Raw genomic sequence first — 23,336 nt, 5'->3', positions numbered from 1 at the left:
TCATAGATGTAGAAAGTAAAACAGAAGTTGCCTAGGGCTAGAGGTGGATAAGAATGAGGAGTTATTGTCAGTGGGTACAGAGTTTCTGTTGGGATGATGAAAAAGTTCTGGAAATAGTAATGGTGGTTATATACATACATATATATATATAACATTGTGAATGTATTTAATGCTGCTGAATTATACACTTAAAAATGATTAGAAAGTAAATTTTATGTTGTTTATATTTTACTACAAAAAAAATTCCGTGCTATAAATTCCCAGTTTATTTCATGAGAAAAAGTTAAAAAAAAAAAAAAAAAGAAAGATTGTAACTTCTTTAAGTTACTAAATAGGCCATCTTATTTTCATTGTTTTACCTCTAGTTAAAGCTAAGCATTCCTAAATATTTGTCAATTGGTAAATCAAAAATCAAGCCTTTTATCTTAGTCTTTTAAGTGAAAAGTAAGGAAATATGATATGTTAGAAATTTAATTTATTTACAGTTTCTGTGACTGCTTTTAATGATTGTTTTGTCTTCTCTTTAGACAGTCGAGCCAACGGGAAAGCGTTTCCTACTGGCAGTTGATGTCAGTGCTTCTATGGACCAAAGAGTTTTGGGTAGTGTACTCAGTGCAAGCACAGTAGCTGCAGCAATGTGCATGGTGAGAACTCCTAAGGCAATTTAGGATTTTGCCATACTGAAAATACTTACCTGGCGCAAAACTATAAAGTTAGATATGATCAAAAATTATATTTTCACTTGTTTTAAGCAAAGCTTCAAGTATTGTATATGTACTTGAGTATACTTATATATTCCAGTATTCTTGTCTGGGAAATCCCATGGACAGAGGAGCCTGGCGGGCTACAGTCCATGGGGTTGCGAAGAGTCAAAACAACTTAGCGCCTGAACAACAAAAACATACTAACTAACATATACTTTAATACTTAGGTATATACGATATTGAAGGTATATTGAAAAAGCATGTCTAAAGAAAAATCAGAGTAGAACTTATAATTTTACAATAACAGATTAAATGTTACTGGTATTTTTAAAGAAATAAATAATGCTTAGAGAAATTATTAATGAATATAGATGTTAAAAGATCAAGGACTAATAACAGACAGGAGACTTCGGTTCTAGCCTGACTTAGTAGCGAGTAACCATCAGCGAGTTTCTTAGCTTCTCTTCTGTGGCTTTATTGCCTATTTAATAAAATAAGAATAATAATATATAGTCTATTTGCTTCAAAGGATTGTTGTTACAACCAGTTTCTTTGTAAGAGTTTGTGAAAGTGCTTTGAAAGCTATACTACTGTTACTGTATAGTTTTCAAATGCAGTAAGTTCAGAAATAAATCATCATATTTTCTTTTAAAGATGAACTTCAAAAGACTGTATTTATTTCCCCTAAATGTACTGAAAATTCCTACTATTGATTTTTTCAGGTTGTCACACGAACAGAGAAAGATTCTTCTATAGTTGCTTTTTCAGATGAAATGGTACCATGTCCAGTGACTACAGATATGACCTTACAACAAGTTTTACTGGCTATGAGTCAGGTAAGACTCTATTTCATGTAGTTTATTTAACATGTATTTTATAATAATTTTGTATTGATGTCATGCCTGATATTAGTCAATATATGAGAATACATTGTGTTACATCTCAGTTTTTTTTACGAGCACAAAATCAAAAATATATTTACAAGCTTTCAGAAGGCATAAACATTGGTTCTAAACAAGATGATAACGTGTAAAATAGTATTTTTAAGTATTTAATTATTTCGGACATCTCAGTATGGAAATGAGCATTTTCTTTTATTCTTAACCATGTTTTTATTCTGAGTTAGATCCCAGCAGGTGAAACTGATTGCTCTCTTCCGATGATCTGGGCTCAAAAGACAAATACAGCTGCCGATGTCATCATCGTATTCACTGATAACGAGACCTTTGCTGGAAGTGTCCATCCTGCTATCGCTCTGAGGGAATATCGAAAGGTAAAGCAAATTCTAATATTCTTTCTCACCCCAAACAAGATTCAGTTCTAAAACAGTCAATATATATTTTTTTAAATGATACTGAAGGTAGCTGTGTACCTTTGTAAAAGGAATGCGACACCAGTTCTGGACTCAACAGTACTTGAAATGAGCAAGTACTGAGTACACATAAATAATTTATTTCAACCAGTTCCAGATGTACACATTTTAATATCCTTTGCAAACAGTATTTTCAGTAACAATCAAAATTTTTTTAAATTTAACCATAAATTTTTTAATGATTCAACATCATTTCTGAGTTTTGCTAAGAACTGCATAAACATAAATCAAAGCTATAATATAATGTGTGTTTTAAGTGTTATGAGTATTTCTGAGTTCCAATCAGTCCTCTGCAGTTGAACTTTCTGAAATGAGGGGATTGTTCTGTATCTGCACTATCCGGTATGGAATCTACTAGTCAGGTGAGAATGTGGAGCACTTGAATTGTGGCAGGTGTGACTGGAAGTAGAACCAGAACTTGATGAAAAGCAGTGGTTCTCAAAGTGTGGTTTCCTGCCTGCACCTTTTCTTAGCATCACCTGGGACCTTGTTAGAAATGCATGTTCCTGGAGACCCTGGGAGACCTGCTGAGTCAGGAACTCTGGGGATGGGACTGTGTGTTAATAACCCTTTCTGGGGATTCTCGTGTGTGCTTAAGAGAACAAGTGAGAGAATGGAACTCAGAGTCAAGAAGCCTGGGTTCTGAGTCCTGGATCTTTCTCTTTTTACTAGCTGTAGATCCAAGTGAATTATTTAACTGATATATGTCTTAATAGTATATCACTGCTGTGGTATGTACCATGTTGGTTAAAAGTACTACTTACCTTCTAGGGTTGTTATAACAATTGTTATTGTTTAGTTGCTAAGTCATGTCCGACTCCTGTGATTCCTCGGACTGTAGTCATCTAGACTCCTCTGTCCTTGGGATTTTCAAGGCAAGAATACTGGAGTGGGTTGCCATTTCCTTCTCCAGATGATCTTCCCCACCGAGGGATTGAACCCTTGTCGCCTGCATTGGCAGATGGATTCTTTACTACAGAGCCACCAGGGAAGCCTCGCTATAACAATTAACATTAGATCAATTGTCTAAAGAGCTCATGGTATCTGACATAGTGCACACTCAGTGATTGTTAGTCCTTCTCAAAAACTCAAGTGTTTTAGCCTTAAATCACAGTTGCAGAAAACAAGTTATTACATTGACATTATAGTTACATTTATATATGTCATACATAGCAAAGTCATAGAACAAAAATTGATAACCCCAGGAACTGTCTCCTTATGTGTACCCATACATACTGCCCCAGTGTATGATGTGCTGGTAAAAATGTCTGATGTCTCTGAATATTCTGACAGGTTTCATGAGTACAGAGTCCCTGTGCTGCTCAGGAATGTATTTTGTGTCCATAAAATGAGTAGTAACATCCAGCAGAGAAGCAGGAATTTCAAGCAGGTTGTTCACGTGTTTAATCGTCTATACTTCTAAAGATCACATTCTATTCTTCTGAAGTCTTCTGGCCCCAGAAGACTGACAGATTTTATGGAGGAAAAACAAATTGGCTTTGTAATGAAAAGCTATGATGGAATTTAAAATGTTTTAATTTTGGAGGTTATTTGCTTTTGCTTATTAACATACTATTTTTAAAATATCTTTGATCTTTTCCTACAGAATATGGATATTCCAGCTAAATTGATTGTTTGTGGAATGACATCAAGTGGCTTTACCATTGCAGACCCAGATGACAGAGGCATGTTGGACATGTGTGGCTTTGATACTGGAGCTCTGGATGTGATTCGAAGTTTCACATTAGATATGATTTAACCATATAAGCACCAGCGCAATCTAAGAGGTCCACTGCCATCAATGATCTCACTAGAAACACACAGCTACTTCCCAGCTAATCCACTGAAAGAAGTCAGACAATGGTACAGTATGTGCATAATGGAAAGGTTACCTTACCAAAACAAAAAAAAAGGAAGGAACAATAAGATGAGCCCAAAGTTCTTTCTACTAAACTAGCTTTTGGGAAATAGCTTCAGAATACACTGTAGCCCCCTCTGCCTAACAGAGAACTTCTTGTTGAGACACTGTAAAATAGTCAGTCAAACAGTTCTGCTTTGGTGAATGATCACATTTGTACTTAAAAGAAGTGACAGCCAAAAGTGTAAGTAGTCCTAAATCATGTCATTTGTTTGAGAAATGCCTTTAAGTTTTCTTAAATGTTTTCATTGGTAAAGGACAGCTTTGATAATGTCCAAATAATCTGAAATGCACTGGACCATGTACTGTGATTAATTATGAAACTCCTTGAAAATCTTTATACCAAGGGGATAAAACAACAACCAAGACATTTGCTTATGAATGAGTTTTACAAATTGCTTTAACAGTTTTCTCCAATCACATAGATAGCAGCATTCTCAGTCACTGAAAAAGATATTCTGTTTCTGAAGGTTAATTTACACTTACAAGATTGTTTACCATTAACCAGAAACATAATGGAAACCTTTGAGAAGAGAAACTAAAGTTTGTGTCAGTTGAGGAAGTCTGTTTTGGTTTGTTTTTGTTTGTTTATTGCTGTGAGGGGCATGATTTGATGGTTTCCTGTGGCTTATACCAACATAGCCATGTGTAGGGACACATTTTTTTATATGTTTCATCTTATGAGAACATAAGATGTTTCAAGCATTTAACTTCCCCTACTCATAATCTGAAAAATATGACAAATAAAATCTCAACTATAACCATAATCTGGTTATACCTTAATTTAAAATATTTTACCTTACTTTAAAATATTGTTTTAATTTTAATTACTTTTTTAAGCGAAGTATAAATGGGTTTTAGATATTTCTAATTGTAAACATGTTGGCATCCTCTCTTTGTCTACTATTCATTTGTGGCAAAATATTCTTTTTTGATAGTGTAAAAAAATAAGCAAGCTAGGTCTTTCAGGTTTGAAAGGCGATTTTTGAGTGGCATATTACCACTAACCAGTCTATAGGAAATTAAATTTTTCTTATTTGTGTGTATTAAACTTCCTTCATTATAAAGTGCATTATTTCCTTGAGCAAATACCCCTTCTGTGTGGGGAGCTTTAAAGCTGTTGAAATGCCAATATATTTGCTCATAACTATATCATGGTTATCTAAGATAATGTGCACATAAAACCTAGTTTTTATGTATTGTTCTTTAAATGTATTTAAAGATTTACTGGGGAATTGTAAAGCCTTCTCACTATGAAAAGTCAAACAATAAGTGTAAATCACACACTTGTGTGTGCTTGGGGGTTAGAGATTTTATGTTGGGGGCAGAAGGATTAAGTAATGTTAGAATCTGTATGTTTTCTGTTTCATGAGAAATTTGGGCTCTGGGAGTGACAAGAAAATGTCCCTTTCAAACTTATTTGACATATTTATACTGGGTTTATCTGATATGTAGCCATTCCTTCAAGGCAACTGTTAGCAATTTGTAAATATTGTGATTTACCTGAGATACTGGTCAACAAAACTAGTGGCATCACTACCCAGCACCCCAAAAATACATCGCTTCTGGTATCTTTGGTTTTTTTACCCTCTGTCAGGCATTAGATTTGAAATGGTAGCTACTTTCAATACATTAAAATATTATGCTCAGATTGAATTTTAAGTTTAAAGAACCTGATAGAATCATGTAATCGTACTTGAATTCATTACATAAACCCAAGGTCGTCTTAAATTAAAAATTATAACATGATCTAACTTTTTATTCCTAATAGAAATATTAAGTGGAATATAATATAAACGCTTATTTCCTTTGGTTAAAGACTGTTTCTTTATTGTTTTTAGACAGAATATTCAGGAACTAATATTAATAAATCCATCAGAGAAGTAACATTAGCTGTGACCTTTTTGAAGTCACATAGAAAAGTCTATTAAATGTTAAGATTTGAGAAAGAAAACTAAAGACCACCACACAAGGTAGCTTTATTTTCAAATCATGGAGCTTTAGAGCTGGAAATAACCTTAGAAACGTAAAAGGTAATTCTTTGACTTAGGCTAGGAACCTGAGGTCCAAGAGAGTGTGACGTTGGAGCCCTAGATCGAGAAACGGCCTCCTCACTCTCATCCTAGTGTTCATTTCCCCACAAAATGGGAGGACATTTACTTACAAGAGTAAGGGATAAAATAGAATTATTCAAAACTTTTATCTTTTTAGGTATTAGGAAATAATTAATGTATATACATGATTGCTTTAGGAGTAGAAAAACAGAGAAATTGTGAACATGTATACTTTTGTAGTTCATAGTGACCCTCAAGCACAATTAATATCTTAATAACCTGTGTTGCTATATAACATAGTCATATAGAAAAAATAAAAACTTTTACCTCATTATGAATAAAATATTCTCAAGTAATAAAGAAGTTTTATTTTCTGAATTACTTTTAGCATTACCGCTGATTAGGAAAATGTTGCTTTTTAAAAAACAACCCTAAGAAAAATAAACTTTATGTCCCAGAAAATAGATAAATATTTTCAGGATATAGTTGTAATTAGTAAAAACAAAAACTAATCTTGTAATCCTACCCTTTCCTTGTTAGTTGAAATTTCTAGGAAATTCCACTTAGGAACACTGTCTTGTATTGTTTAGTTTAGTGATCATCTTATGGGAATATTCGTGAGGAAAATGCTCAATGAACGGGATGTACCATCATCTCCCTGGAGCCTCTTTCACTCCAACTTATGGTGTGACTGGAGACAACCAGTTTAACCTGTGTGATTCAATTGTGCTATCCTTAAAAAACAACATATCTGATCCTTGGGTCATAGAAGAATCAATGAATTTATATCTGTATGAAAGTCAAAATTAGCAAGAGGGCTTGCAATACAAATTAGAACTTCTTTAAAATTAAAACTTTTAATAGGGTATATGTTTTGAAAGATAAAATGTTTTAGAAAAACAGCTCATTAGCTGAGTAATTTTTTTTAAACACTCCTGTTCTGAATGGGAAATGTCATCATTCTCTGATAAGAGAAAGAAGTAATATATTCCAACCCTAAGATCCCATTAAAAAACAAACTCATACTCTTAAGTAAGAAGATGGTCTTAGAAACATTTGCTTAACCTTTTAAATAATAGGTAAATCTATAAATGATAGAATATCAGTTAATCAGGCTTTTTTTCTGCAAAACAATTTAAAGTTATTTGGGAAATTTAAGACAGGATTTCTGAATAAATGTGAGGATCTGATAGTTAAGTGAGAAACGTCTTTAGAAGCACAGTAAAGCTACGTCTAAACTATAAAAGAAAATGACTGTGATCACTTACTGGACTTATTTTGACTTAAAGGTACCCACACATTTCTCAATAAGGCGCTTACAGTAAGTAATCAAAAATGAAAAATTCTAGTCTTGTCTACCACAGACATGGGAGATTTGTTAAGGCGATAACCCCTCTAGAGAAATGTCAGATAGCTGCAATGGACACATGCACAAGGGAGAATTAGGGAAAAAGGTGAGTTGGACTAATTAATTAGGTGAATTTACTGTATGCATTTAATCTAGTACATCCCATATACCTGCCCCCTAGTCCCTTATTTGTTGAAAGATTACTTCTATACCTTTTTTTCCTTTTAAAATTCCTTTCTTTGTTCTGACATTTTGGTCTTTTGTTTTTCTACTCCTGCTCTACCTGAGTAATAAAGTGAATGACAAGAAAGTCACCTGTATTTAGGTTTGGGACCCATCTTTTGCAGATTGCTTTTTGTTCCACATAGAGTTAAGGTCACATTTTTTTTTCAAATTAATAACAGGCAGGTCTCCTGGAACAATAATCAAATTGATAAATTCTCTTCCCAATCAAGTTAACTTGTATACCTTTTATATAAGCTGTATGCAGAAATTCTGTGGCCTTTTGAGTAGGGTTAGTTATTCAGCCTTTGTTTGCAATTACAGGTATACCTGGCTCTTAGAAAAAGCACTCTTTGAAAAATAAATAAATGAATACTCTCAGAAAGTAGCACACCTCAGTGCTCATATTTCCATAATTATAAAGACTACCCACAAAATCTTTGGTCTACTAAGTACTTGACGATGCTTGTATATACATGGCTTGTAGTATAAAAGGTTTTGTATCCACATTGAACATTTTTTTACTTGGCATTTTATTTACTTTTGAAAAATTATTATGTTAATTTAAAAATTAATCCTATGGTATTTTTCATGTAGAAAACTAATAATTTTAAAAAAACCTAATAATATAGTTAAACTTACTGTTTGAATAGAAATTATAATAAATGACACATTTTCCTAAACTCTGAAAATACCAAATTATATAGGAAATTGGTAAAAAGAAACATAAATTTAGGAGATATGTTGCAGAATTCTATGACTGAAATTAATGTGATTATTTTCAATGAGAATTAATTGTGTAAATACAATGAAAACATATAAAAGGTATTTCTGAGCCTAAGAAAATTTTTCCACTTGCCTCTATTTAATTTAGTACCGCCACGTTGTGCTCGCTTCGGCAGCACATACACTAAAATTAGTACCGCCATGTTATAGTAATTTTATGAACAGAAGTGAAAATATTTCATTTTCAAATATATTTAAATTTTTCTGCTTTTAGAAGCTATCAGAATCTCTACATGAAAAAAGAAATAGTAAGTTAGATACGTTTCACTTGATGAACATTTGGATTGTTAAGGGTAGTAAATGGGGTTAAAGCCTTGCTATTTTATGTATCATTACCACATAATTGATGGAACATTATATCAATGCAATCATTGTATCAAAACCTCTGTTTAAATTACTTTTTAAGCTTTATTTGCAATGCAAACTGTTTAGAATCCACACACGGCCAAATCAAAGATATTATATAATTAATGAAGAGTAACCAAGAAAAAATATTTTTGTTGCACTACTAAAGATGGACTGCATGTAATTTGGTATGGTGTGAGTAGACATAACTTGTAGTGCATCTGAATTATATTTTCCTCCTTTTATTGTCAGCTTCTGATAATGAAATTCTCCTAAGGGATGAGATATATGAAATCAACTTTTAAAAAATTGGTTGGGGAAGAACTGTTATGATCTAGTTATAAAATCTCATTTTCTTTATATAAAGTCTTTGATTTCCATATTTGACCACTCAGTATTTAAATTATACAGACTAATGCCCACATAGAATAAAACTGAAGTATATAAAAGCCTTAAAGTGAAAAAAATGAACCTTCTGACTGCCTTAAAATATGATTAGCTCTCCAACACAGGCATACATACTTTGCTTAGGGTCTGTTCATTAAGTAATGCCTTAATAGTGTCAGTATTTCTGAAGTATAGAACTTGAAGGTTCTTTTACAGCTTTCTCTTTTTACATAAAGAATGGAAATTTAACAAGTGTTAAAATCTGATTGTACATTAGCTGTTTAAGCACCCATTAACAGGATAACCTAGGACATTGATGTGTTATACAGACATGACTGTTAACATCAGTAATACCTTGTGATAGTTTAAGGTTTTTTATTGTTTTATATAACAAATTATCCAAGAAGCTGGACTCTATGTAACATGATCTCCAAGGACCAAGTTGCATATTTAAACACTGAGTGAAAAATAAAATTGTACAGTTCCAAAAATGATTAATTTTTAAGGGAATTTTTCAAGACAAAAGGCAAATATTTTCTTTCAAGCCTACCAGCAATTCATTCCAAAAGTGAATACAGTTGTAAAACAGTTGCAATAAGAAGTATCAAGGCCAGTGATGTTTAATTACATTCACATTTTTACATTCACTTTGCCTTTTAAAGCAGGAATATTTTATAAAAATGAGAGAAAACTTTAAATTGTCAAGCTGGTGCTTTAAAGTATATAAAGTCTGATTTATAACACATTCCATTTCAAAGAAAAAGGACCCTGAAAGGAGGGGCAGGGTTTTCCTAGATCTGTTGATAAACTCACTGATACTCTGTTGAGTCTTCCAAGTTATCACTGTAAATAACACATCTAACAATGTAATTCTGCTGTTTTCTGATAGAAAAATGGATGAAACACTAATGTATGAAATTTGTTTCATGACAAAATAGTCTCCACCAATACTGTGAAATCTGGACTCTCCTGTCTAGCCCTGCAAAACCCATACTGGATAAATCATTCTAGACATCGAGTACAGGTGGGCACAATGTGAACTGTTTCTGGTCACTTGTATTATTGTAGAATTTGATAGAGGTACCAAATAAACTCTATGCACATCAAGTATTGTCTTTTTGTTTCTTGAAAGAAGAATTTTAAGGTTATTATATGCCTCGTAAGAAGCTTCCAGGTGGCACTAATGGTAAAGAACCCACCTGTCAATGCAGGTTAGACATTAGAGACGCAGGTTCAATGGAAGATCCCCTGGAGGAGGGCACGGCAACCCACTCCAGTATTCTTGCCTGGAGAATTCCATGGACAGAGAAGCCTAGCGGGCTGCAATACATAGGGCCACAGAGTGGGACATGACTGAAGTGACTTAGCATGCATGGCTTAAAAAGATGTAAGGCTCTTGGCCTTATATTTTATAATCTTACAGTATTTGAATATTCAATCTTATAATAGTTGAATAAAATGAAATTAAGGTTTGATCATTAATGCTGGTCTTGAAATGCCTCAATGTTTTTTTAAAATATGTGCTTGAGGATTCTTTTCCAATGGGTATTAATTATAGAATCAAAACTAGATTTAATAAAAATACATATTTTTAAAGAGTTTAAAAAGGATTCTTTTGTGGGAAAAAAATTATTCAAAGTTGCCTTTGGGAGGAAGGAAAGGATAACTTGGGAATTTGGGATTAACATATACACACTACTATATGTATAATAGGTGACTAACAAAGACCTACTGTATAGCAAAGGGAACTAGTAAATACTATGAAATAACCTATAAGGGAAAAGAATCTGAAAAAGAATATATATATACACACACATATATAAAATAGGTATATAATCTGTAACTGAATCACGTTGCTTTACACCTGAAACTAACAACACTGAGAAGCAACAATACTTCAATTACAAAATTTTAAAAAATAGAAAATAAAAGTTGCCTTTGGAAAAAGGTAACACCAAAACGCAACTATGCAAATAAAAATATTTTAAGTGCCAAGTTACAGAGATTTCTTTTCTCTAAATTCCCATCAAACTTTCATATTAAAAGTGCTAAGATCTGAGCCATAGGAATTGAAGGGAACAAGCTACATATGAATATACCCACCAAAACTTTATAAACATTCATTCGATATTAGAGTTCTTATTTAAAGATGGCAGTGAACAGCTGTATGGAGAAAGGAAGATCACAAACTACACTTTACCCTTGGAATGTGGGTTTGAACTGTGTGGGTCCACTCAGACATGGATTTTTTTCAGTAATAAATACTGCAGTACTAGACAGTCTAGTGGAATGAATCTGAGGGTACAGAGAACTGATTCTAAATTACACTTGGATTTTCAAGGTGGTATTCGGAGCCCCAATTCCTGCCTTATTCAGGAGTCAACTGTAAATATTTCCTCACAGATGAGCAAAACTAAACTTTATTTTAAACCTTAATTAGGAAACTTGCCTTTAAAAAAATATTGTTCAAACAGTATTTTTTTTTACTATTAGTAAATAATGAAACTCAAATATATTTAAAAAATCCCTTTTTTCCCAGCAGCTTTTCAGCTCCCCAATTAAATATTTTGGCAATTCATGTCTAAGTTGATGAGTGGTAAAAGTGAGTGGGAAAAAATGGCCTGTTTTTTTAAAATATTAAAGTTTGTCTTTCAGATCTTAACTTTAAAAATCAAAGACCAAAAAAACAGACCATACTTTTTCTTAAACAGGTCACCATTTTCTTCCTAACCTCTGATTCTGGAAAGAAAGTACAACTGCCAAAACCTAGTTTTGCATTAGATTTATATTAAGACTTTTATCCAGTTGTAATTTATGGTGTTATGGACTGAATGTGTCTCCCCAAAATTTATGTTGAAACCCTCATTCCCAGTAACAATTATGCTTTTTTCCACTGAAAACGTACGTCCCCCCACCCAAACGTCTTCCTGTTAATCCTCCACTTGGTAACAAGTCCCTGCATAGTCAGTCAGACTACAGTTCTCAGTCATCTGGGACTGGCATGTCACCTGGGCAGCTGCTAAGTCCCACAGGACTGGCCCTTGCAGCACTCACTTCAGATGCCTGTCTGTCCAGGTTGTCACCTGTTATCTGCTCCTTCAGTTTTAAATATCTTTTTTACTGAAGAATTGGCAAATAAGATGTTTCCACAGTGATTTATTGTTCATTATTTTTACAACCTTTCCATGAAGATAATTCATGTATTTAAAACACCTTCAAATATTTAAAAGGCATTATCAGGCAACATCATTTTAAATATATAGTGACATATTACTAGCAGAGTTGTATGCACTTACATCACTAAAGTTCTTCCCTCTTACTTTTTTTTAAATGACACTGGTGAACTAGTGGAAGCAATTTCCCTTCTTTGTGAAGCCTACAAGTGTCAGTTGCACCTCCAATAAAAGTTCCATTGACAAATATTCGTGGTACCTGTTGGGTAAACGAAAGTTTAGATGTCACCCTGGGTGTCAGAAGTATAAAGCCATTCACAGGATCCTAATACATGCTACACTGTGGGTGCTTTTATGGGCAAAGCACCATATGAAGCTCTTTGATAATTACCTATTTAAACTTTCCAACCCTTCAGATGGGGCTTCCCTGGTTAGCTCAGTGGTAAAGAATTCATCTGCCAATGCAGCAGATAGGTTGAATTCCTGGGTTGGGAAAATCCCCTGGAGAAGGAAATGGCAACCCACTCCAGGATTCTTGCCTGGAAAATCCCGTGGACAGAGGAGCCTGGCGGGCTACAGCCCATGGGCTCATAAAGAAGTCAGACTTAGCGTCTAAACAACAACCTTTCAGGTAGGTACTATTTTTTAGTCTTATTTTGGAGGCAAAGGAGGCACAGGAACTTGCCCAAGATCACAAAGTAAGTGAGAACTGGGATTTAAACCCAGGACAAACTGACTCTCAACCCCTTTCTCCTCATTGCTTTGGCATATAAAAGGCAAAATAAAGCAATCAGCAATCTCTAATGATTAATAATATTTAAGTGGTTCTTTCTTACCATTGTTTACTAAAGGGGAAGAGTACATTATCAACTCCTTAACAGGCACATATAAACAGGAAGGAAAATGGCAACATTATTTTTCCTTTTTGTTCCTTTGGGGTTTTTTTTTTTTTCTTTTTTGTCACACCATGCAGCATGCAGGATCTTAATTCTGCCTGGCCAGGGATCAAGTCCCCTGCAGTGGAAGCTCAGAGTCCTGACCACTGGACAACCATGGAATTTCCTCTTTTTTTTCCATAATGCATATTATGGGAATATCCTCAGATTTCAAGAATCTAAAAACATGGAGCCCAAAAGCACTCATTAGTACAGAAAATGAAGGACCCTTTGATCTGCACTGTTCAAGTAAGGAAAGAAGAATACTTTCATCTTGAAAAAGTCCCAGGAGTTTGTCAACCATTTATAGACCACTACTCATGCCAACACCATTACCCCACCCATTTCACACACTTACTCACAAACACCAGGGTAAACATTAAAAAAAAAAATAGAACTCGTTGTTTCCTGGTCTATGAGTCTGTTCCCAAATCTGCCATTTCTTTATCAATTCAGAGTCTCAGAGTACGTCTGGCTCACTTTTCCCAACACAAGGACACAGGCCCGAGGTGACCCAGCTCACCACCCACTTCGGGGCAAAGCACCCCAGGGGCTGGACTCACAGTTCTTTCACCAGTCATTTTGTGAAGCGCGTCTTGAAACTGACTTCCGTATTCAAGCATGTCCAATTCCACCACTTTATAGTTAACATTCATGTCATGGAAAAGTTTTTTTGCCATCGTACAATAAGAACAGGATGTTTTGGAGAAAATCACCACACAATTATTAGAAATGGTCTCCTGAAGTAAAGCCAAAACAAAGCAAAAAAAAAATCATTTTAATTCTAGACATTACTTCTCAGAAAGGAATCATGATACAGGAGATACATGATATAGTAGGAAGGGTACGGATTTTGGAGCCTCACTATTTAGGGCTCAGACTCAGCCAACATCATCTAATTCTCATCTGTAGATTGAGGACAAAGGAACATTATTAGGGAAAAGGGATGTTATGGGTACAAAGTGTTGGTATAGAGTAATAACATGGATAATCGCAGTCAATTCATAGATAGCAAACACTTCTGTGTGCCAACACAATCCTCAACACTTTACCTTCACTAGTTCACTTAAACCTCACTACAATCCTGAGATGGGTCTTTATCATTGCCTCCACTTCATACATGAGGAAACTGCGGCACAGAGGGGGGTAAATAACTTACCCCCAGTCTTCAGCTCATAAGTGGGTGAGCTGGGATTTGAACCTGTGCAAGTCTGAGTCCACAGCCCAGGTACTTAAGTATTTGAAGTATTTAAGTATTTGAATACTTCTCAAATATTCAGAAGGTGTTGAGGAATTAACTCCTTACTTAACTGTCTTAAAAAAATTTTTTTTTAACCATCTTAACCATTCTTTCTGTTTTTATTTTGTCTGCACCACACAGCTCATGGGGTCTTAGCTTCCCAACCAAGATCAAACCCATGTCCCTGGCAGTGGAAGCCTGAAGTCCTAACCACTGGACCACCAGGGAATCCCCTTCTTTGCTTTTTATTTTTAACATTGAAATATAACTGACTTACACTATTATATTAGTTTCAGGTGTATGGCATGGTGATTTGGTCTTTTTTTTATTTTTCAAAATGATCAACCCACTTCTTTAATGTTCAATGGTGAGAAATGACGTACACATGCATGCTGAGTTGCTTCAGTGGCGTCTGACTCTTTGCAAACCTGCCAGGCTGCTCTGTCCGTGGGATACTAGAGTGGGTTGCCATGCCCTTCTCCGGGAGATCTTCCTGACCCAGGGAACAAACCCATGTCTCTTACATTTCCTGCATTGGCAAGCAGGTTCTTTACCACTAGTGACACCTGAAGCCCCAGTGATGTATGCTATCTCTTCAAAATGTAAGGCTTTCAAGGATCCAGGTATAAACAATAGTTTTTCCCTTCAACTTCCACTCCTTCCTTGTGTATCTTTATAGTAAAAAACAACTGTCATCACTGTTTTGATAAGATATTCCCCAGCATTCATTGTTCCTAGAAAAGCTACTTCCAGAGATGCTGACTCAGTGGGTTTGAGGCAGAGGTCAGAAACTATTTCTGAAAAACATTCCCGACGATTCTAACATCAGCCTGGAAGCTATATTAGCCTTGAAAGCTATCCTGCCTGCCTTTATCACAAAGACCCCGAGGCTTCGCTGTGCATCTGTGTCACAACTTCACGGGCGAAGTTTGTTGAGCTTTGTGTGTATCAATGCCCAGGTCCTTCCAGAATTTCTGAACGGACAGACCTAGCACCCAGGTATCTGCTAGGTTGTCCTAGTGCAAGTCATAAGCAGCACCTTCAACATGAAGGTCAAAAATCAGAGAGTAGGACAAAGTGGTTCAGAAGTTACATTCGCCCTCGGGGGTCAGGATTCTAAGTCAGTGTCTTTGTTCAGTTGTTCAATCACTAAGTCACGTTCAACTCTTTCGACCCCATGGACACACTATCTCCCGGAATTGGCTCAAACTCTTATATCCATTGAGTTGGTGATGCCATCCAACCATCTCATCCTCTGTCATCCCCTTCTCTCCTGCCCTCAATCTTTCCCAGCATCAGGGTCTTTTCTAATGAGTCAGCTCTTGACATCAGGTGGTCAAAGTATTGGAGCTTCAGTTTCAGCATTAGCCCTTCCAATGAATATTCAGGGTTCATTTCCTTTAGGACTGACTGGATGGATCAATCTCCCAGCTGTCCAAGGGACTCTCAAGAGTCTAAGTGTCTGCAAATCTATTTTCATGCTTTCTCTTCTGCTCACTCTCAATATTTACTACAGAAGTCTATCTCAGGGAGAGCTAGACAGGCCAAAGATGTACTACTGAATCCATTTTACAGATGAGAAAACTGAGGTTGAGGAGTTCACAGCACTGGGTGGGATTCCACCCACCCTGTCCCCAAACCAAAGTCAGTGCTCCTTCCTCACTGTGCTGCCTCAGCTTAGAGACACACCGAGACCATAAATTAGAGAGGAGCACCCTGGTGGCTGACACACAGTAAAGTGAAAGTCGTTCAGTTACATGTGATTCTTTGAGACCCCATGGACTGTAGCCCGCCAGGCTCCACTGTCCATGGGATTCTCCAGGCAAGAATACTGGAGTGGGTGGTCATTCCCTTCTCCAAAGGATCTTCCTGACCCAGAAATTGAACCTAGGTCTCCTGCATCATAGGCAGATTCTTTACCATCTGAGCCACCAGGGAAGTCCTGACAGATAGTGACGTAGAGATTCCTCGGTGATCAATGCAAAGAAATAGCGGAAAACAATAGAATGGGAAAGACTAGAGATCTCTTCCAGAAAATTAAGAGATACCAAGGGAACATTTCATGCAAAGATGGGCACAGTAAAGAATAGAAATGGTATGGACCTAACAGAAGCAGAAAATATTAAGAAGAGGTGGCAAAAATACACAGAACTATACAAAAAAGATCTTCATGACCCAGATTACCACGATGGTGTGATGACCCACCTAGAGCCAGATATCCAAGCATGCGAAGTCAAGTGGGCCTTAGGAAGCATCACTACGAACAAAGCTAGTGGAGGTGATGGAATTCCAGTTGAGCTATTTCAAATCCTATACGATGATGCTGTGAAAGTGCTGCACTCAATATGCCAGCAAATTTGGAAAACTCAGCAGTGGCCACAGGACTGGAAAAGGTCACTTGTCATTCAAATCCCAAAGAAAGGCAATGCCAAAGAATGCTCAAACTACCACACAATTGCACTCATCTCGCACACTAGCAAAGTAATGCTCAAAATTCTCCAAGCCAGGCTTTAACAGTATGTGAACTGTGAACTTCCAGATGTTCAAGCTGGATTTAGAAAAGGCAGAGGAACCAGAGATCAAATTACCAACATCTGTTGGATCGTAGAAAAAGCAAAGAGTTTCAGAAAAACATCCACTTCTGCTTTATTGACTCCACCAAAGCCTTTGACTGTGGGGGTCACAACAAACTGGAAAATTCTGAAAGAGACAGGAATATCAGACCACCTGACCTGCCTCTTGAGAAATCTGTATGCAGGTCAAGAAGGAACAGTTAGAACTGGACATGGACCAACAGACTGGTTCCAAATTGGGAGAGGAGCACGTCAAGGCTGTACATTGTCACCCTGCTTATCTAACTTATATGCAGAGTACATCATGAGAAATGCTGGGCTGGATGAAGCACAAGCTGGAATCAAGATTGCCAGGAGAAATATCAATAAACTCAGATATGCAGATAACACCACCCTTATAGCAGAAAGTGAAGAAGAACTAAACAGCCTCTTGATGAAAGTGAAAGAGGAGAGTGAAAAAGCTGGTTTAAAACTCAACATTCAGAAAACTAAGATCATGGCATCTGGTCTCATCACTTCATGGCAAATAGAGGGAAACAGTGGAAATAGTGTGAGACCTTATTTTGGGGGGCTCCAAAATCACTGCAGATGGTGACTGCAGTCATGAAATTAAAAGATGCTTACTCCTTGAAAGAAAAGTTATGACCAACCTAGGTAGCATATTAAAAAGCAGAGACATTATTTTGCCAACAAAGGTCCATCTAGTCAAGGCTATGATTTTTCCAGTAGTCATGTATGGATGTGAGAGTTGGACTATAAGGAAAGCTGAGTGCCGAAGAACTGATGCCTTTGAACTGTGGTGTTAGAGAAGACTCTTGAGAGTCCCTTGGCCTGCAAGGAGATCCAACCAGTCCATCCTAAAAGGAAATCAGTCCTGAATACTCATTGGAAGGACTGATGCTGAAGCTGAAACTCCACTCCTTTGGCCAGCTGATTCGAAGAAGTGATTCATTTGAAAAGACCCTGATTCTGGGAGAGATTGAAGGCTGGGAAAGGGAGAAGGGGATGACAGAGAATGAGATGGTTGGATGGCATCACTGACTCAATGGACATGAGTTTGAGTAAACTCTGGGAGTTGGTGATGGACAGGGAGGTTGGCGTGCTGCAGTCCATGGGGTCGCAAAGAGTCGGACACAACTGAGCGACTGAACTGAACTGAGAGGTTCCAAACTGAGCAGAAACTCAGGATGACAGTGTCACAGTGTCTTCAACCTTCCTTCTCACCTTTTCTCAACCCTGTCCTTGCTAAATGGTTTCATATTCTTTTCATTTGTTTGGTTTTGGCCAAATTGCGAGGTGTTAGTTCCATGACCAGATATTGAACCTGTGCTCCCTGCAGTGGAAGCATGGAATCTTAACCACAAAACTGCCAGGGAAGTTCCTCATGGTTTCCTATTCTTATTTTAAAAGAAGCAATCCCTCACTACAGGTCTCCAATGTTACTGGTATATTCAGCAGCTGTGAGTGAATACTTTTGTAGTCAAGTAAACCAAAGGCAGAAATGTTTGTGTGTAGTGGTGTCTGGTGGTGAGGAACAGAGAAATACATATGTCCTGTAGGCTACAAGGGTAGAAAAACACATACAAGAGGAATTTTCTGAGGCAGACTTAACTGGGCTTTGCAGTTCAAGCAAGAGAAAGACAAGAGAACACAGCAGGACAGTATCCTTGAGAGGATCAGTCCTACAATAACTACTGCAAACTAGATTCTGTGTTTTAGAAAAACAGCTTCCCAGAGCAGAAACGAACACTATGCCTGGCTAAGGCACCCTGACTAGTAACAACAGGAAACCTGAGGTGGGTAAGACGGAAAGAGCAGTCAACCTCATAGACCCAACTTAGAGGAGCGAAGGCACCGTTAAGAATAAACCTCATAGGGACTTCCCTGGCAGTTCAGTGGTTAGGATTCTGTGCTTCCACTGCAGAGGGCACACGTTCAATTCCAGATTGGGGAACTAAAATTCCACAAGCAATTTGGCACGGCCAGAAAAAGAATAAATCACATAAATTCTAAGAAAATGATCCAGAATTTCTTTGTAACATGCATGATTTTGACAGCAGATTTAAAAATACATTAACTTAGTAATTAAGTTATTAGACTATGTCAAGTTTGGATAAGCATATTAAATATGTAAGACAATTCTATTTCCACCAAGGAAAGTTTTTTCCTACATGTCCCCCATCACTCACTTGGATCTGATTCACAGGAGCAGCTGCTGCGTTTCCCAAAGATGACGATGTGCTGTTCCCCATCCTAAAATGAATTTTAAAGAGCAGTGAAGTTAAACATTAAGGACAATATATCAGATGAGATCCATTCAGAGAAACCCAATATGCAAATATATATCCAAACATATGAAAGAGAAAAGTTTTACTTGCTATCAGTACAAAATAGCATTGTCAAAGTATTTGTTTACTAATATAACAAAGGCCTGCATCCTTTACTATCTAGCTTTCAGGAAAGAAAATGGAGGTTAAGGGATGAAGGCGTGGGCCTAAGTAGGACCTAAGTTGTGCTGGAACAACACATCCATCTGTCTTATCAACTAAGAGAATACATCCTTTTCATATCAGTTCCAACACTTAATTAGCATTCCCAAACCACCTACTATTTGCATCTACTCTGGAAGCAGGAATTCTAGTGGAACTTTCCTAAGACCATATTTCCTTATGTACTAAGAGGAGGTGGAAGGTGTATTCTGAAACATCACCTTCCCTGCCAAAGAAAAGAGAAAGTTGCTGGAAGGCACTTTTCTCCAATTCTAGGCAAGAAAGTAAGTTGTTCAATACACGTTTCTCTTTTCCATTAATGAAGTAGCCACTAGCCATGCCACGTTTATGGAACACCTACTATGTGCTAAGCAGGCAAAGGGCTGAAATACCGCAGGGATATTATCACTGTAAAAACACCACTGGACCTCCAAGATTTGTCAAATAGTTACACTATGTGATTGGCACTTTCTGGAGGGGGTTTCTAGTTTAGCAGAGAAGGTTAATCAGGGGCTCCTCGAGTCTTGCAAAACTGGCAGAAGTTAACAGATCGAGGAGTTAGGAATAACGTCCCAGACAGAGGGATGGGTGTACAGACAGGCGAGCTGGTAGGACAGTCCCGAACGGCCGCGCGGGATGAGGCCGGCAGAGAGGAGGCGGTCTAGCAACGCAGGCCTGCGGGCCGCGGGTGTTCACTGAGCTCGCTGGAGCCAGAGGCGACACCACTTCCACTTCCTGCCGCAGGAGCCAGATTTAGCAAATGATATGCAGATCGCTCCGTAAAATTAGAATTTCAGATAAACAGCGAATAACTGCTTAGCCTACGTATGTTTCGTGCAATATCTGGAATATACTTAAACCAAACCATTATTCGCTGTTTATCTGAAATACCAATTTATTAGGGCATCTTGTATTTTATCTAGTAACCGAGGAGGTTACTAGTCAAGCCAGCAAGACTTAGGCTTGTGCAATCTGAAGATCACGTGGTCCGGAAATCGCCAAGAGCGCTTAAGGCTCCTTCTCTCCTGGTTCCTTCCCGGCCTCCCGCCCTCCGAGGCGCCTTAGCGGCTCGATCGACTCGGGGTGCACCGGGCGCCCGGGAAGAAGCCGCCCCAGCCCACCGCTAGGTCCAGACCCCGGCGAGGCCGCACAGCCACGCTCAGCCCGTGCTGCTCGCAGAGCCGCTTACCCGGAACCCGAAATTCCCACTGGCCCCTCAAGCCGGCCCGCTGAGCTGCTCCTGACCCGGACGAGCCGAGGCCCCACCAGCGCTGCGCGGCGCCAGTACATGGTCTTACGCGGGGCCTCAGCGAGCTGACCAGCCAGCAACTGCGGCCCGGGAGATCCCGACCCCGCCCGCCGGCTCCGCCCTACCCGGCTGCCCACGCCTCCGCCGGCGGCCCCGCCCTCCTGGGCCCCGCCCCCACACCAACCCGCCGCGCCCCTCCCCGCCCGTTGCCCCGCCCCGCCGGGATGCCCCTCCTCCAACCGCGGCCCCGCCCCGCAGGGCTGGCTTTACTCCGCCGACCCCGCCCCGCCCGCTGGCCCTTCCTCCACCTGCGGCCCCTCCTCCACACGCCGGCCCCGCCCCACCCACGGCCCCGCCCCGCCCATCGGCCCCTCCTCCGCCCTCGAATCCCTCCTCTTCACTTGGTTCCGCCCCCTTCCTCCCAGCCCCGCCTCTGTCTTCCGGCCCCGCCTCTGCCTTGCCCCCGAAGAGCCCGCCTCCGCCCGCCGGCCCGGCCCCCTCTAGCCGGTCACGCCCCCTCCGGGCTGCCCTTGAGGCGCCGGTCTCTTGTAAGGGACGCCGGGGTCTTTCTCCGCCAGGCAGCCCGAGCGCTGGGTCTCGGCGAACCCGCCCACTAGGGGGCCTCTGTCGGAGTCTCGGGTGAGGCCTCACCTGCCGGTGTCCAGGGTTCATCCAGGTCCCGCCTCTATGCTTTTTCGGATCGAGAACGCTCATAAAGGCTTACAGACACGTGCAGGCACCGCCTGGACACTGTGGCCAATCTTCTGACGAAACGGAAAACAAAAACAATGAGTGTCCGACGCGGAGTCAAAATGCCTGGGATGTTTACATAGGATGGTAGCGTCAGCCCAACATCCTGTCGGACTTGTCTTTGTGTTGATGAAATCAGAGCCTAAAGATGTCATCTAAAAATTAGGCCATTGATTGAGAACTCATATAAATCGGGGATTTTAGAAGAAAGTGATCCAATGTAGAACGCGCATTCCAAAGAAAACAAAATTGTATTTTGAACATAAAATTAGAAAATAAAGCTTAACCCATGAGTGTTCACTCTGGCTTTGAGAGCTGTTAATGACAGGATTGTGTCATTGAGTCACGGTAATAATAGCCCTTTGTGCACAGCTAGGTAAAAAAGAGGCGTGTCGTCCTTTATTTACTGACATTGAAATCTATTTAAGGTCAAAGGTCAAACTGTGTCTAAAATTCTAGGAAATTGTTAGAACAATCCAGACCTTTTTTTAATGGTTCTTTCTCAGTTAGCTAAATTTAAGATTCATGCTACCAAGTTTCAGAATGAGAACTTCTAATAGTTCTTTTCCTACTTTCAAGTGGACCATGTTTCATCACTTCATAAAAGGATGAAGATTTATTGCAAAATCAAATATCCCAAAAGGTGTAAAGGTGCTTCTTTATAAATCCAAAATTAACCTTAAAAATAAAGATATGTATCTACAAAGTCGCGGCATATTGTCTGTGTGTGTGTGTGTGTGTAATCAAAGACAGCTAGCTATTCAGGAAATTTACTATGACTGTTTTTTGTTTTGATGTAGAATTTTACCTTATTGTCTCAAACTGTGTATTGTGAGGTGAAACAGTTATGTCACAATTTGATTTTAATATAGTATAGATGGCCTAGATTAAGGACAAAACTATCTGGACAGATTTTTTTTAAAGGGAGTCCCTAATGAGAGTTGTTGCTGTTCAGTCGCTTACTCCTGTCTACTCTTTGCAACCCCCTGGACTGCAGCACACCACTTCCCTGTCCTTCACTATCTCCCGGAGTTTGCCAAAACTCAAGTCCATTGAGTTGGTGATGCCATCCAACCATATCATCCTCTGTCATCCCCTTCTCCTCCTGCCTTCAGTCTTTGCCAGCATCAGGGTCTTTTCTAATGAGTTGGCTCTTCACATCAGGTGGCCAAAGTATTGGAGTTTCAGCTTCAGCATCAGTCCTACCAATGAACACCCAGGACTGATCTCCTTTAAGATAGACTGGTTGGATCTCCTTGCAGTCCAAGGGACTCTCAAGAGTCTTCTCCAACACCACAGTTCAAAATCATCAATTCTTTGACCCTCAGTCTTCTTCATAGTCCAAATCTCACATTCATACATGACTACTGGAAAAACCATAGCTTTGACTAGACAGACCTTTCTTGGCAAAGTAATGTCTCTGCTTTTTAATATGCTTTCTAGGTTTGTCATAGCTTTTCTTCCAAGGAGCAAGTGTCTTTTAATTTCATGGCTGCAGTGACCAACTGCAGTGATTTTGTAAGCCAAGAAATAAAGTCTGTCACTGTTTCCATTTTTTCCCCATCTATTTGCCATGATGGGACTGGATGCCAGATCTTAGTTTTGTTAATTAACTTATTTATTTTAATTGAAGGCTTTTACTTTACAATATTGTAGTGGTTTTGGCCATACATTGACATGAATCAGCCACAGGTGTACATGTGCCCCCTATTCTGAAACCCCCTCCCACCTCCCTCCCCAGCCCATCCCTCTGGGTCGTCCCAGTGCACTGGCTTTGAGTGCCCTGTTTCA

At 38.6% G+C, this 23,336-nt stretch overlaps 2 protein-coding genes across 6 annotated transcripts in view; one reads left to right on the top strand and one right to left on the bottom strand.

Moving 5' to 3' along the window:
* The window catches only part of RO60 (Ro60, Y RNA binding protein), a 29,943-nt gene extending 19,700 nt beyond the window's left edge, over positions 1-10,243 (top strand). For all 3 annotated transcript variants that reach the window (XM_065938317.1, XM_065938318.1, XM_065938319.1), the window contains 4 exons: positions 528-644; positions 1,427-1,540; positions 1,831-1,977; positions 3,683-10,243. In XM_065938317.1, the coding sequence (XP_065794389.1) occupies positions 528-644; positions 1,427-1,540; positions 1,831-1,977; positions 3,683-3,835 (531 nt within the window). In that variant the 3' untranslated portion in view covers positions 3,836-10,243. The remainder of the gene's footprint in view (positions 1-527; positions 645-1,426; positions 1,541-1,830; positions 1,978-3,682) is intronic.
* Positions 903-20,913, bottom strand: GLRX2 (glutaredoxin 2). Of its 3 annotated transcripts, none has more exons than XM_065938323.1 (5): positions 20,736-20,913; positions 19,247-19,310; positions 13,808-13,984; positions 12,433-12,568; positions 903-1,959 (listed from the first exon to the last, which is right to left on the bottom strand). In XM_065938323.1, the coding sequence occupies exons 1-4, from the start codon at positions 20,834-20,836 to the stop codon at positions 12,437-12,439; spliced, it is 474 nt and encodes a 157-aa protein (XP_065794395.1). In that variant the 5' UTR covers positions 20,837-20,913; the 3' UTR covers positions 903-1,959; positions 12,433-12,436. The 3 variants fall into 3 exon arrangements, with proteins under 3 accessions (XP_065794395.1, XP_065794396.1, XP_065794394.1); XM_065938324.1 differs by lacking the exon at positions 903-1,959 and adding an exon at positions 8,888-9,021; XM_065938322.1 differs by lacking the exon at positions 903-1,959 and having other exon boundaries at positions 12,273-12,568.
* Positions 20,914-23,336: the final 2,423 nt, after the last annotated feature.

Source organism: Muntiacus reevesi, chromosome 5 (assembly GCF_963930625.1).
Source record: "Muntiacus reevesi chromosome 5, mMunRee1.1, whole genome shotgun sequence".
NCBI lineage: Eukaryota > Metazoa > Chordata > Mammalia > Artiodactyla > Cervidae > Muntiacus > Muntiacus reevesi.
The sequence above is the reverse complement of the archived record's forward strand: the minus strand, read 5'-3'. Positions and strand labels throughout refer to the sequence as shown.